General features: G+C 43.4%; 4 protein-coding genes across 4 annotated transcripts; 2 read left to right on the top strand and 2 right to left on the bottom strand.

Moving 5' to 3' along the window:
* Positions 1-1,223: 1,223 nt before the first annotated feature.
* Positions 1,224-1,674, bottom strand: LOC101620120 (histone H2A type 1-E). The gene has a single exon (XM_004694859.1). It carries the CDS (start codon positions 1,663-1,665, stop codon positions 1,273-1,275), a length of 393 nt encoding a protein of 130 aa, XP_004694916.1. The 5' UTR covers positions 1,666-1,674; the 3' UTR covers positions 1,224-1,272.
* A 293-nt stretch (positions 1,675-1,967) lies between these two features.
* LOC101620359 (histone H2B type 1) lies at positions 1,968-2,397 on the top strand. The gene has a single exon (XM_004694860.1). It carries the CDS (start codon positions 1,968-1,970, stop codon positions 2,346-2,348), a length of 381 nt encoding a protein of 126 aa, XP_004694917.1. The 3' UTR covers positions 2,349-2,397.
* Positions 2,398-6,083: 3,686 nt separating this feature from the next.
* On the bottom strand, positions 6,084-6,467 carry LOC101619649 (histone H2B type 1). Its single transcript, XM_004694857.1, has one exon. It carries the CDS (start codon positions 6,465-6,467, stop codon positions 6,087-6,089), a length of 381 nt encoding a protein of 126 aa, XP_004694914.1. The 3' UTR covers positions 6,084-6,086.
* A 253-nt stretch (positions 6,468-6,720) lies between these two features.
* On the top strand, positions 6,721-10,608 carry LOC101619886 (histone H2A type 1-H-like). Its single transcript, XM_004694858.2, has 2 exons — positions 6,721-7,182; positions 9,485-10,608. Exons 1-2 carry the CDS (start codon positions 6,798-6,800, stop codon positions 9,493-9,495), a joined length of 396 nt encoding a protein of 131 aa, XP_004694915.2. The 5' UTR covers positions 6,721-6,797; the 3' UTR covers positions 9,496-10,608.
* Positions 10,609-12,619: the final 2,011 nt, after the last annotated feature.

Raw genomic sequence — 12,619 nt, 5'->3', positions numbered from 1 at the left:
CGGTAGCGGTGCGGCTTCTTCACGCCGCCCGTGGCCGGCGCGCTCTTGCGAGCCGCCTTGGTGGCCAGCTGCTTGCGGGGCGCCTTGCCGCCGGTGGACTTGCGGGCCGTCTGCTTGGTGCGAGCCATCTTAAATCTCCTTACAGCACTTAACTGATAGAAAAATGAAAACGCGCCAACCCTGCCAGTATTTATAAAGACAGTCCCGTTCTGATTGGACGGAGCATCTGTTCGTCTGTGGCTCGAAATGACGGCATTGGTAGCCACTTTCACTTCCTGATCACATGAATCCTCAGTGAATTTAGTCCAAAAATGAACATTTCCTGCAACCCACCCCCTTAACTGGCAGGTTTTCAAAAATTTCTTTTCTCTACTGTCTTCAGGCGTTTGTTACAATGACCTCTGATTTCCTTCCCTGAATGAATATAACTACAATAATTCGCTAGTAAGTGAAAAAAGAAAAAGAAAAACTAAATCCCGGCGCCCAAAGCTTTCTTTTGATTGACTTTTTGAAAAAGCGCGGACTAGATGTGATTGGTTAAGAGTTTTATGTTCCTTCAAACCTAAGAAAGCTATTTAACCTTTTGATTACGCGAGATAAACCGAGAGGTTTTTAATTTTTCAAGACACCCTCCTACAGTAACCATGACCATTATCTGAATTCCCAGCTTGCTTTAACTACATTTCCACATATTTACTGTGCAGTAACTAAATCCTCAGATAAAAGCATTCCAGTACACTACATATTGCAACCCCAAATGAATTTGTGTGAAAACAAGTTTAAACAATACCAACCCTTGAAAATGGTATTTAAAAAAATTACTATGTTCAGCAAGGTATCTGCTGAAATCAGCTTTGTCTGTCTCAAACACTTAATTACAAGGAATGTGATATTGTAAGCCTAGCTACGAAGTTAGGACACAAGTAGACTGAATTTTTGATTGTCACACTGGGATGCAAAATAACTACTTTCAACAAATATTAGAGGGGTACTTTGACCGATGGGACCCTTCATTTCCACCTCCAGTGGCCAAGCCAACATTTGCATTAACTCTCTGGTAAAACAAGTCTGGAATCTTCCTATTATTTATTAAAATGTCCAGACACTTGTAATAGCATAGGTTTTTTACACAAGCTTTTTAAATGGGGGGAAATTTCACTTTCTCCTGCACAATTAGGTTAAGTAACTAAAATGTCAGCCCTTTTCATGAGTGCGTGGGTGGCTCTGAAAAGAGCCTTTGGGTAACACCAGGAAGATTCTCCAATTCCCTGTTTATTTGCCCTTGGCCTTGTGGTGGCTCTCGGTCTTCTTGGGCAGCAGCACCGCCTGGATGTTGGGCAGGACGCCGCCCTGCGCGATGGTCACGCGGCCCAGCAGCTTGTTGAGCTCCTCGTCGTTGCGGATGGCCAGCTGCAGGTGGCGCGGGATGATGCGCGTCTTCTTGTTGTCGCGGGCCGCGTTGCCCGCCAGCTCCAGGATCTCGGCCGTCAGGTACTCCAGCACGGCCGCCAGGTACACCGGCGCGCCCGCCCCGACCCGCTCGGCGTAGTTGCCCTTGCGCAGCAGGCGGTGGACTCGGCCCACGGGGAACTGCAGCCCGGCCCGGGAAGAGCGGGTCTTGGCCTTGGCGCGCGCCTTGCCGCCCTGCTTGCCGCGTCCAGACATGTTAGCTTCTCAACAAAAGTTAGCGAGGAAAACGCTTGTAAGTGGGAAGTAATTATACTCGCTAACAGCATTGTAAATAGCGCTGTTTGATTGGTCAATACAATCTTTAAGATAATAGCCAATTACAAAGCAGAATTGGAGTCACACAATTTGCATAAAATCTTTCTGCGTGAGACACTTCATCCAATGAAAGTCCAAGAATTTTAACATCTAGTTTGCATAAGAACCCTACAAATATGTGGACGCAGTAAAAGGTCTCATACCGTTTCTTTTGGACCTGAAGCGCTTGTTTTGTGCTCAAAATGCCTGAGCCAGCCAAGTCCGCGCCCGCCCCGAAGAAGGGCTCCAAGAAGGCGGTGACCAAGGCGCAGAAGAAGGACGGCAAGAAGCGCAAGCGCAGCCGCAAGGAGAGCTACTCGGTGTACGTGTACAAGGTGCTGAAGCAGGTGCACCCCGACACGGGCATCTCGTCCAAGGCCATGGGCATCATGAACTCGTTCGTCAACGACATCTTCGAGCGCATCGCGGGCGAGGCGTCGCGCCTGGCGCACTACAACAAGCGCTCGACCATCACGTCGCGGGAGATCCAGACGGCCGTGCGCCTGCTGCTGCCCGGCGAGCTGGCCAAGCACGCCGTGTCCGAGGGCACCAAGGCCGTCACCAAGTACACCAGCTCCAAGTAAACTCGCCAAGTCAGCGGCTTCACAACCTAACCCCAAAGGCTCTTTTAAGAGCCACTTACTTTTTCTTTTAAGAGTTGTAGTGCCAAACGAGCTTCTTTATTATGTGGACTTTAGTTGAGGTGGGTTAGAACTAACAGCATAAAATGCAGTGCTTTTTACTGGTTGAAAGCAAAATGCTTAGCTAACCTCATCATGGCTTGACTGTACGTTGGCTGTCTTGCTTCTGCCCATTTGGCTACAAAATTGGCCAGAATAGTGACCAGGTTTCACTCACACTGACACCAAAATGGAGTCATTTAATTTTAATAATTTAACAAGGCTTATCAAATGACTTACATGCATGCAAACACACAGACAACATATAAAAGTATTTAAACAAGATATATAGAGAACAAAAGTATGAAGATGTAAAAGAGAAGGCTAAAGATATCAGGTAGTTATATATAGGAATATATATCAAATCAAAGCAATTACTGGCAAAATAAAGTGGTATGTGATACTGGAAGTCCAAGAAACACCCTTAAGCTATGTTGCTTCCTCTTTAAAATTATGTTCCTCTCCAGTCAGGTTGACTTTCAAGTATTTCATTTAAAAATCATTTCCTAGTTGCAAAAACATCTTTCAAATATATATATATCAGTCTACTACATCACCACCAGTGCCCTATTTTCTGTACTCATGCAAGTATACTGAAGTTTTATACTTTTCTTCATATAATTAACCCAACTGAGGTTATACAATGCCATGAATGGCATCCCATGTGGAATCATGGTTAAAGATACAAAACATTTGGGATCTCAAAACAGCTGTGAATATTGTTTTCAATGTTCTTGTGTAATATTCTTGATCAACTCTCAGACCCTATGCAATATTTAAATGCATGCAAGCACACATACATAATACAACATTCAAAAATATTTAAACAAAATATATAGAGAACAAAATTATCATGAAGATGTAATAGAATGAAACCTAAAGATTCCAGATAATTATATATAGGAATATATGTGTTGCTATAAATAGCTTTATTTCTGTACTCTCAGAATTACATATCTAAGCAAGGTCATAACTTTTTCAGGGTAGTACATGAGCTCCTTGAAACAATGTGCAAGTGTGTGCATATGCTTTTTCCCTTCCAAGAGAAAAAGCATAGTTTTTCATGTTCTAAAAATACTGTGCCCTACTGTGCTAGGCAGTGTAATGCCACCTTATGTCCACCTTAAGTCACTGGGAATGTTTGCTTATATGACAAGAGCAGTTAAGTTTGTAAATGTTACTAAAGTTGACAGTCACTTGATTTTAAAATAGGGAGACTATCTTGAATTAGATGAGCAAATCCAGTGGCGTGAACACATGGGAACTTTACAATTCATGAGAGCATGAGAACACAGAAACAAGACAAGGACACAGCCTCTGAGGGATTTAACTGGAGATTGCTGGCTTTGAAAGTGAAGGAAAAGGACCAGGAGCCAGAGATATGGGTCTCTAGTAGCTGAAAAAGGCAAGGAAACAAACTCACTACTTTGATTTCACGTCACTGAGGGTTGTTTTTGGTTTTTTTTCCACATGGAAGAACTGGGGTGTAGGCCAGAGGTGTGAGGGGTGGTGGGCAGTGTGAGGATTCCCCAGACATCTACTGGGGAGTAGAACAGGCAGATTTACTGAAATACACTACTCAGGGGAGTGGAAGTCTGCTGTGCCACACCTGGGTCAGGCCCAGGGCCTGCAGTACAACTCAGGCAATAGCAGTGATACAGCTGAGAATTATGCCTAAACCACTAGGGAGGACCTCACTGAGATTCTACAATATATAAGATTATAACTTGTTTTAAACCACTAAGTTTGTGATAATAATGTCCTGATTATAGCTATATACATTTTAAAATTGTAAAAACTACAAAGATTACACATAATTCTTCATAATTCTGGCCTCATGGCATTTGAAATTTGAAATTAATCTAATTTTAATCATAGCAATTTATCTAAAAAAAAAAACTTTGGGTCAACCCTCCATGGTGGCGCAACAGGTTAGGATGAGCACTGCAAAGTAGCTGCAGCCATTTCAATGCAAGTTCGATCCCTGCCCCAGAGGTGACCCACAAGGAATGGCAGACTCCTCTGACCTGCCTACTGCTCCCCTCAGCAGTGTACTTGGTCATCTGCCTGTTCTGCTCCCCACTCTGTTTCTAGTGAAGACACTCACCATCCCCGCATCTCTGGCTTGTACCCAGTTCTGTATGCATAAATAAAACTTTGGAAAATAATAGGTGTCTATCTGATTTTTTTTAAGATTTATTTATTTACTCATACAGAACTGGGGTACAGGCCAGAGATGCGGAGGGTGAGAGAATTCACCGGGGACAGAGTGGGGAGCAGAACAGGCAGATCTACGAAGCACACTGCTGAGGGGAGCAGCAGGCGGGTCAGGAGAGGTCTGCCAGCAGCCGGCAGGTCAGGAGAGGTCTCCCGCGCCCTGTGGTCACCTCCGGGGCAGGCGGGGATCGAACTCATGCGGAAGCAGCTGAAGCTTCTTGGTGCTGTGCTTTAACCGGCTGCGCCACCAGGGAGGGCCGGTGTCTATCTGATTTTAACAGCAGAAAATAATTTCAAGGACTAGACTTACTGCTGTATATTATTGCTTTGATAATAATTCTATTTCAAGAAGTTTGCATCCATTATGTGTGAATATAAGATTGAGGGGCAATACTGCCTGGTGGTGCAGCGGGTTAAAGCACTGCAGTAAGAGGCTAAAGCCACCTCCCTCATGAGTTTGATCCCTGCCTGCTCCAGGTGACCCACATGGCTCGGCAGACCTCTTCTGACCTGCCTGCTGCTCCCCTCAGCAATGTACTTCGTCGATCTGCCTGTTCTGCTCCCCATTCTGTCTCTGGTGAATCCTCTCACCCTCCACATCTCTGGCCTGTACCCCAGTTCTGTATGAATAAAAAAAAAAAAGATTGAGGGGCAATATAGTTCATAGTGGCATCACTTCATGAATTGTAAATACCTCAAAAATATTTTTAATTGCAATTCTTGCTTCTTCACAGATGTGTCAAAACTGAGCTGATTTTAACATTCACATTTTGTTAAGAAACAGAATTTGAGAAGCAAATTTTTTTACTTGGTAGAACTCAAGATTTCAACCAAGGTCTTTGGTACTGTCTGTGCAAAGATTTCTAGAATTTAAAAAACATTTATCCAAAGGTTTCTAGGAAGAATTTAAAAACCACATGTGTAGGTATCGGAACACTTTAGGCGGTGCATCTACACACACTATACCACACCTATCACCATAGACTACATTTCTTTTATCCTAACCCACCTTCCACTTTAGTCCCCAATCGGCACAAAGGAGTCTTGTTAGAGTAGGTGTCCTACAGACCTGTGTGTTCTCCAACATCCCCACCACCTAGTATAACTAGCCAAGAATGGGATGCCAAACAGTGACACAGACATACTTCTACATGCAGTTTTGGAAATGGTTTAAAGTATAAGTTCTAGCAGTGGGATCAAAGAAAAGCTGGTGGTACAACTGCTTCTGTGGGTGAAGACCACTGCAAAGCAATTGACATTAAAATGAGCCAAGAAATAAACCCAGTAAGCATAGTACTGTCCTGCTCCCTGTAAGATAAAACATAGCACAGTACTTCCACAGTAATTGTTACAAAACTCTTCAGCTGACAAGGGAAGTGGCTCTGAAAAGAGCCTTTGGGTTATCTATTAAATCAAGGAACCGGCTCACTTGGAGCTGGTGTACTTGGTGACGGCCTTGGTGCCCTCGGACACGGCGTGCTTGGCCAGCTCGCCGGGCAGCAGCAGGCGCACGGCCGTCTGGATCTCCCGCGACGTGATGGTCGAGCGCTTGTTGTAGTGCGCCAGGCGCGACGCCTCGCCCGCGATGCGCTCGAAGATGTCGTTGACGAACGAGTTCATGATGCCCATGGCCTTGGACGAGATGCCCGTGTCGGGGTGCACCTGCTTCAGCACCTTGTACACGTACACCGAGTAGCTCTCCTTGCGGCTGCGCTTGCGCTTCTTGCCGTCCTTCTTCTGCGCCTTGGTCACCGCCTTCTTGGAGCCCTTCTTCGGGGCGGGCGCGGACTTGGCCGGCTCAGGCATACCGAAAATAAACAACAAAGGCGACCAGCAACAAAAGCGACTTTCAAAACTGTACTTCTACGTTTACAGAGTCGCCTTTTATAGGCCATGTATGCAAATGAGGTATGTGAGTATATGCAGTCCTGATTTGATAATACATTTGTGACGGTGATATGTAAATTGCATTGCATCACGTCTCGTTTCTGATTGGTTGGCGAGTCAAAAGATGATTTCAACCAATCCCACCTCTTGTTTTACACGTCCCCCCAGCACTATAACTGGCATCTTACTGCTCCTTCTCGACCATTTCTTTTTTGATTTTTTCCTAACTGCTTGTGTTTTGGTAATACCATGTCTGGACGCGGCAAGCAGGGCGGCAAGGCTCGCGCCAAGGCCAAGACTCGCTCCTCCCGGGCCGGGCTGCAGTTTCCCGTGGGCCGAGTCCACCGCCTGCTCCGCAAGGGCAACTACTCGGAGCGGGTGGGCGCGGGTGCCCCGGTGTACCTGGCGGCCGTGCTGGAGTACCTGACGGCCGAGATCCTGGAGCTGGCGGGCAACGCGGCCCGCGACAACAAGAAGACGCGCATCATCCCGCGCCACCTGCAGCTGGCCATCCGCAACGACGAGGAGCTCAACAAGCTGCTGGGCCGCGTGACCATCGCGCAGGGCGGCGTCCTGCCCAACATCCAGGCCGTGCTGCTGCCCAAGAAGACCGAGAGCCATCACAAGGCCAAGGGCAAGTAAAACTGCAAACTTAAAAAAAAAGTCCCTTCCGGAAATCAAAGGCTCTTTTAAGAGCCACCCACTTTTTCTCTAGAAGTGCTGAAATACTCGTGGCACGGCTGGTGTAGCTGACAGTTTTGAGTCTCCTATCGAAGAGTAACGTTTATAAAACAAAAATTAGTGGATTTGGCGTAAGGTGGTTTTAAGTATGTACTCGTTTTCCTCACAATCTTAGGAAATCTCAGGAGACTTATGCACTTCTGTGCAAGTCTAGTTATGCGCACACACAAACAGGTGTAAAACAGTGAAGAACAAATTGGAGCTGTATTTTTATGGTTTCAGTGTCGTGCTTTGTTGGTGGACTGGTACTTAAACCCAAATGTACATAAGTTGTGTATTTGCTGTTAAAGTGAAATTATGAATAAAAGAACAATCGGGAAAGCTAACTGGCCCACCTCAGCGGGCTTTTCAAATTTTACCTGAGACAGTCTTGATTTCAGGACAATAGAAAGTACAGAGTGAAAGGGCTTCTAAGGACTACAGTTATAGTCAATGGCATCAAAGTCTAGGGACATCTCATGTGGTTTCCAATATGGGTAGGTCACACTCATTTCAAAATACACCACTTGGATATAAAAGTTACTTCAGACTGAAAGAAATTAAGCACCAATGACAGGAAAGCTTGCTTTTGTTCCCCTCCCTAATCTCTATCAATTTTATGCTAGAGACCACTGATGGCTCGGTCCAGAGTGGTATCAGGATTCTACAAAACTTAGTCCGTTTGTTTATACTTGCATACATACACTTAACCTTCCCACTTTTTGCCACCCTGAAGGCTTTCCTGTGTCTTGTTGCTCTCTTGACAATGGCAGATAAGCTGTAGTTCTAACTACCTCTACATTACTCCTTCCTACTTCTCTTCCTTGTAAATTGAAATTACATATTAAACGCTTATTTTGTCTTGCAAACTTCTTTTGTTACAGGGGTCCCAGCTGTGAACCCAGAATGATAAAGGGAAAATTTGTTTCCCTTGTTAAAAAAGGAAGACTGAAATAAAATAGCATATTTAGAGCACAGTTATATAACCTTTAGCTTATCTGTCCAACTAAAACAGAATTCTAATAAACCTAACTCAACTAAACATAATTTGTAATGGAAAAGAGTTATAAAATCATTAATACCTTACAACTTAACATGTAAATTCACAAATACTGGACCCTAACAAGTAGCCAAACAAAAGTAAATCCCTCAAAATAAGTATTAAGTACAGAGGCAGGTTTCTTAAACCAGGCTTTGATGTACCAGTGAAATTACAGTCCAATATTGTACCATAATTGAACAACTGCATATTTCTTAACAGGTTTCAAAGCTTCAGTCACCAGAGTTCTTCCCTTGTTATCAATGAGTCCATGCCTGATTAAAAAACAACAAAAAAAAACTTGCTTTCCTGGTTACTCTTTCTGTTGCCACATTCCCTCCTTCATATAATAATAATAATAATAAACCACTAAACTAAAAATTTAGGTCCAACTGCTAACACTGAATTTCAACCTCTATTCCCTTCTTATACTGTTAACTGACTTCATCTGCATCTTAGGAACTTAGAAAACTGTGTCACATGCTTGCTAAGTTTCTCTGTGTCCCCCTGTAATAATGGCAGTGGCATCTAAACGAAAATCTGCTGACTGCAGAGGAAACACCTTCTGAGATAGTCTAACTCCTGACTCCTGTCTCATAGACTGTCCAGCAATCCCCCCATTGGAAATGTAAAGCCCTGAGTTCCCTCACACTCCTTAGCCACATATAAAATGCTAGCATTCTCACCATTCCAGGAGTCAGTTCTTTGGAGGGTGCCTATCCTGTTAAGCCCCTCAGTCCCCATCAAGAGTAAAAGTCCATACAAAGACTATTCTCATGATTTAGAGTTCGAATTTCTAGGCTTGAGTGACAGATGTCATTTGGTTGTTTACATTTCCACCTTTTTGTATTGTGCTTACCAATGATTTCCTAGGCCTAAAGAAGGGGAAAGGATCACCATCACTTCTCCTAGAATGCTTACTTCAATCTGTTAGATGAGTTGCAAATACAAAATGTAAAGAAAGCAACAGAGCAAGCGCAGGCTGATTCTCAAAACAACCAGATTTTTTGGAAAGAGGAAAAAGGTCCTAGGTGAGGTTTGTTGGTCCTCAGAAAGGGCCAGCAAAGTCGTGCCCTGGTCATAGGTTAGGATATTTTATAGACAGGGGATGGAAAAGTACTGGGACTGACACTTTTCCTATAATGTGGAACTAAGTTTTTTTTTTTTTTTTTTTCAGCATCTCGGTGATCTATATCAAAATCACCATCTAGCGCTGCTCCTCATCCAGGTTCCAGGTACAGCAGAGGGTGCATCGTTCTGGAATTTGAGAGGTTGTGATATATTTCTTATATGGAAGGGCTTGGGGACTCCAGCTGGATGGAACACAATCTACTCAGGAACATGACATATATTTACCTTTCTGTTTCATAAGGGTAAAACCATGATTTAGGAAATACAGACAATATGTACTAAATAGCTTAACATATCAATAAGCGAAGTAAAAGGAAAGAGGCTAAGTGAGGTTCAAATAAAGTATTAGAATATTTATGAGTAACAAAAGAAATTTTAGTGATGATAAATTAGATTAAAACAAAATGAACTGGTGGCCAAGAAGTTATAAATCTTTGATGTTATTACTGCTTCATTCAACAAAACTCTCCTACCTCACTATAAAGATATATAAGAGATGGAGGATAAGGAAAGAAAAACTGGAAAGAAGCCACCACGAGATCAGAAACCTGGCTCACTTAATACCAGAACCTGGAGGTGGGGGCTAGCGGGATTAACATAGCAATTAACCCAGGTCACAAAGGTCCTTAGGTGCCAATGTCTAGATCACAAAGCACAAGACCCAAACAGGTATCAGACTGTTGTAGTGAGTGTCAGGAAAAGACATGAAAGTGAAGGTATACAGGTTGAGGGCCATTGTACAAAACTGGCCCTGGGAAATTATAGTTCATTCAAAGTCAACAATAAGACACTCCATGAAGGAATGAGCCCCTCCCAAAGAGAAAAGTATATCACAGCAATCTCCACAGTAACACTGGTCAGTAGTCCTTCTGCCCATGTGTGCCTCTTCAGGTGCTCCTTTTCCCAACTCTCCCTCAGTAACACTGGTCAGTAGTCCTTCTGCCCATGTGTGCCTCTTCAGGTGCTCCTTTTCCCAACTCTCCCTCAGCAGAGCAGCAGCCTCCTGCTTGACCAGACCTGTACCCTGCTGGGGCTTTTCTTTGCTGATCTCCCACAACAGAGGAGGCTCTCCTCAAGGCTGCAGGCCTGCAAATATGCAGGCCTCTCTCAGCAAACCTGTCCCTTTGAAGTTAGCTCTTATTGCCCAATCGTGTCTATGCAAATGTCCTTTGTTCTTCTCTTGCCTTTTAAAATAAACCTGCTCTTTTGAATATTGCCTCAGTATCATGGAGAAACTTGCTTGGGAACTCACCAGTGATGGGAGGGCTCTGGTGAAACCTACCCAGAATGAAACCAAGTGCCCCACTCTCTGAACCCAACATGTTGGCATCACAAGTATCCGCACTGTTTGATATGTTACATATACAGCAAAAAATGAGATGGTCAAAAACTACACTTTCCTGCAATCTTTGTGGCATTTAAACTTTTATGTTATTACACATTAACAAGTAACATAAACATAAGGAAAATTGCACCAGGCCAGGATGGGATTAAACCAGAGTAAGAGGCAATTGGAATTTGGGACAAAGGCCAAGGAGCATCTAATACATGAGCATGCGCAGACATAGCCATCTTAGAGCAATAAAGGCAGCCTAACAGGACAAGGACCGCCCAGGAAATTCGACCAATCACCGTTAGCAAAATTTTCACCAATCAGAATTGAACAAAATGAAACCCTTATTTGCATAGCGGACCTGAGTGTGAACTAGATCCGCCTTGTTACTTACCGGGGCCAACTTCAGACTCTTCCCCAAACTGCACTTCTAATGCCGTACAAATGTTTCCTATTACGCAGGAGTAAGTTCACCTTCTCGGGTTTCTTGGTTTTACGATCCCCGTTTGTCTTCCTTAGTTCCAAGGCTCATGTAATTTTTCTCACATTGAATCCTTCCTAGAGAAAAGCAGAATTTGGTATGTAAATTTCTATGAAACATCATGGCATAACCCCTTGATAGTCTCAATTTCCTCAGTCTTCATCTAGACGCCAGTGTAATTGAACATACTTGAAAGAGTAAATGGGTGAAATTTAATGGTATTCATCCTTGATTGCTTTGAGTAATTGTTTAATTCCCTAAGCTACCTGATGTAACTTTTTTCAATTCAGGTTATTAACAATGTTTCTAGTTGGTCACCGGAGAGAATGACTAGGGTGCCTAGACATAATACTTGAAATTCTGCCTTATTCCAAACCACAGCAACTTTCATAAACCAAGAGATGTGAAAGGAAGAAAACATTAGGGAGCTACCTATAGGAAATGAAACCCATGTAGGTAGTTATTTGTAGTGGCACAACTAAAGGGTGGTGGGAAGGTGCGGTTATTTTACTAATGTACAATTTAGCTAAAATACCTGAATTACTTCAACATGTCAATAAAGACACGAACACAATATTTTGGATTCCCTAATCAGCCTCTATCTTCCAAGTTGGGTACATGTTTTATTCCGATACTAATTTGTATGTGAAATATGTTCATTGGCAAAGAAAATTCCAAATTGACACATCCCAAATTGTTAATGTTGGGAGTGACCAAGTGCGGAGATTTACTGAGGGACTAGAAAAGGGCAGTAAGAAATTAGGCCTTGCATCCAAGGTGACAAGGTGGTAATAAACTGGGTCTTGCATCCAATTAACAAGACCTTGCCTCTGGGATGGGACTAGATGAAGGTGCTAACAAACTGGGCCTTACATCAAGGGACATAGCAATAGTCACCCTTTTGGAATTTGAGTTTAGAATCTACATAAGAGACCCTTCCCCTCTATTGGGCTGGCAGTAGCTGCAGAGCCCACTCTAGGGGCTCTGTCTCAGCTGCTGTCCAGGAGCAATAAACTGCTTGCTCAGCCTTTCCTCTGCCTCCCGCCTTCCTTTCTTTCAGGCACAGAAGTTGGGACAAAACAGTTCACAACCCATGTTGTTCAAAAATACCTAAAATATGCAATAATTGAATAAAGGCTTTTAAATAAAATATATTACATTGAATACAAATCTTTTCCTCAACAGAATCTGTTACACTCCAAATGCTCAAAAGGGGTTCAGAAATACTTTTTCAGACAATGCAACCCTAGGAGGAGTTGAGATCTGGATGTGGTATCAGTGATGGCAATTAGTCATCTCTAAAACTATACAACATACAACATGTCCTTTCTGGAAGGAATTGAGAGGTGCAAACTGATAAAATATTA

Source organism: Condylura cristata, unplaced genomic scaffold, assembly GCF_000260355.1.
Source record: "Condylura cristata isolate star-nosed mole 26May11 unplaced genomic scaffold, ConCri1.0 scaffold00048, whole genome shotgun sequence".
NCBI classification, from domain to species: domain Eukaryota; kingdom Metazoa; phylum Chordata; class Mammalia; order Eulipotyphla; family Talpidae; genus Condylura; species Condylura cristata.
Note: the sequence above shows the minus strand (reverse complement) of the source record. Positions and strands in the feature narration are given on the sequence as shown.

Coding starts and splice junctions, on each gene's coding strand:
- LOC101619649 (XM_004694857.1), bottom strand. CDS start 6,467: ATGCCTGAGCCGGCCAAGTCCGCGCCCGCCCCGAAGAAGGGCTCCAAG.
- LOC101619886 (XM_004694858.2), top strand. CDS start 6,798: ATGTCTGGACGCGGCAAGCAGGGCGGCAAGGCTCGCGCCAAGGCCAAG.
- LOC101620120 (XM_004694859.1), bottom strand. CDS start 1,665: ATGTCTGGACGCGGCAAGCAGGGCGGCAAGGCGCGCGCCAAGGCCAAG.
- LOC101620359 (XM_004694860.1), top strand. CDS start 1,968: ATGCCTGAGCCAGCCAAGTCCGCGCCCGCCCCGAAGAAGGGCTCCAAG.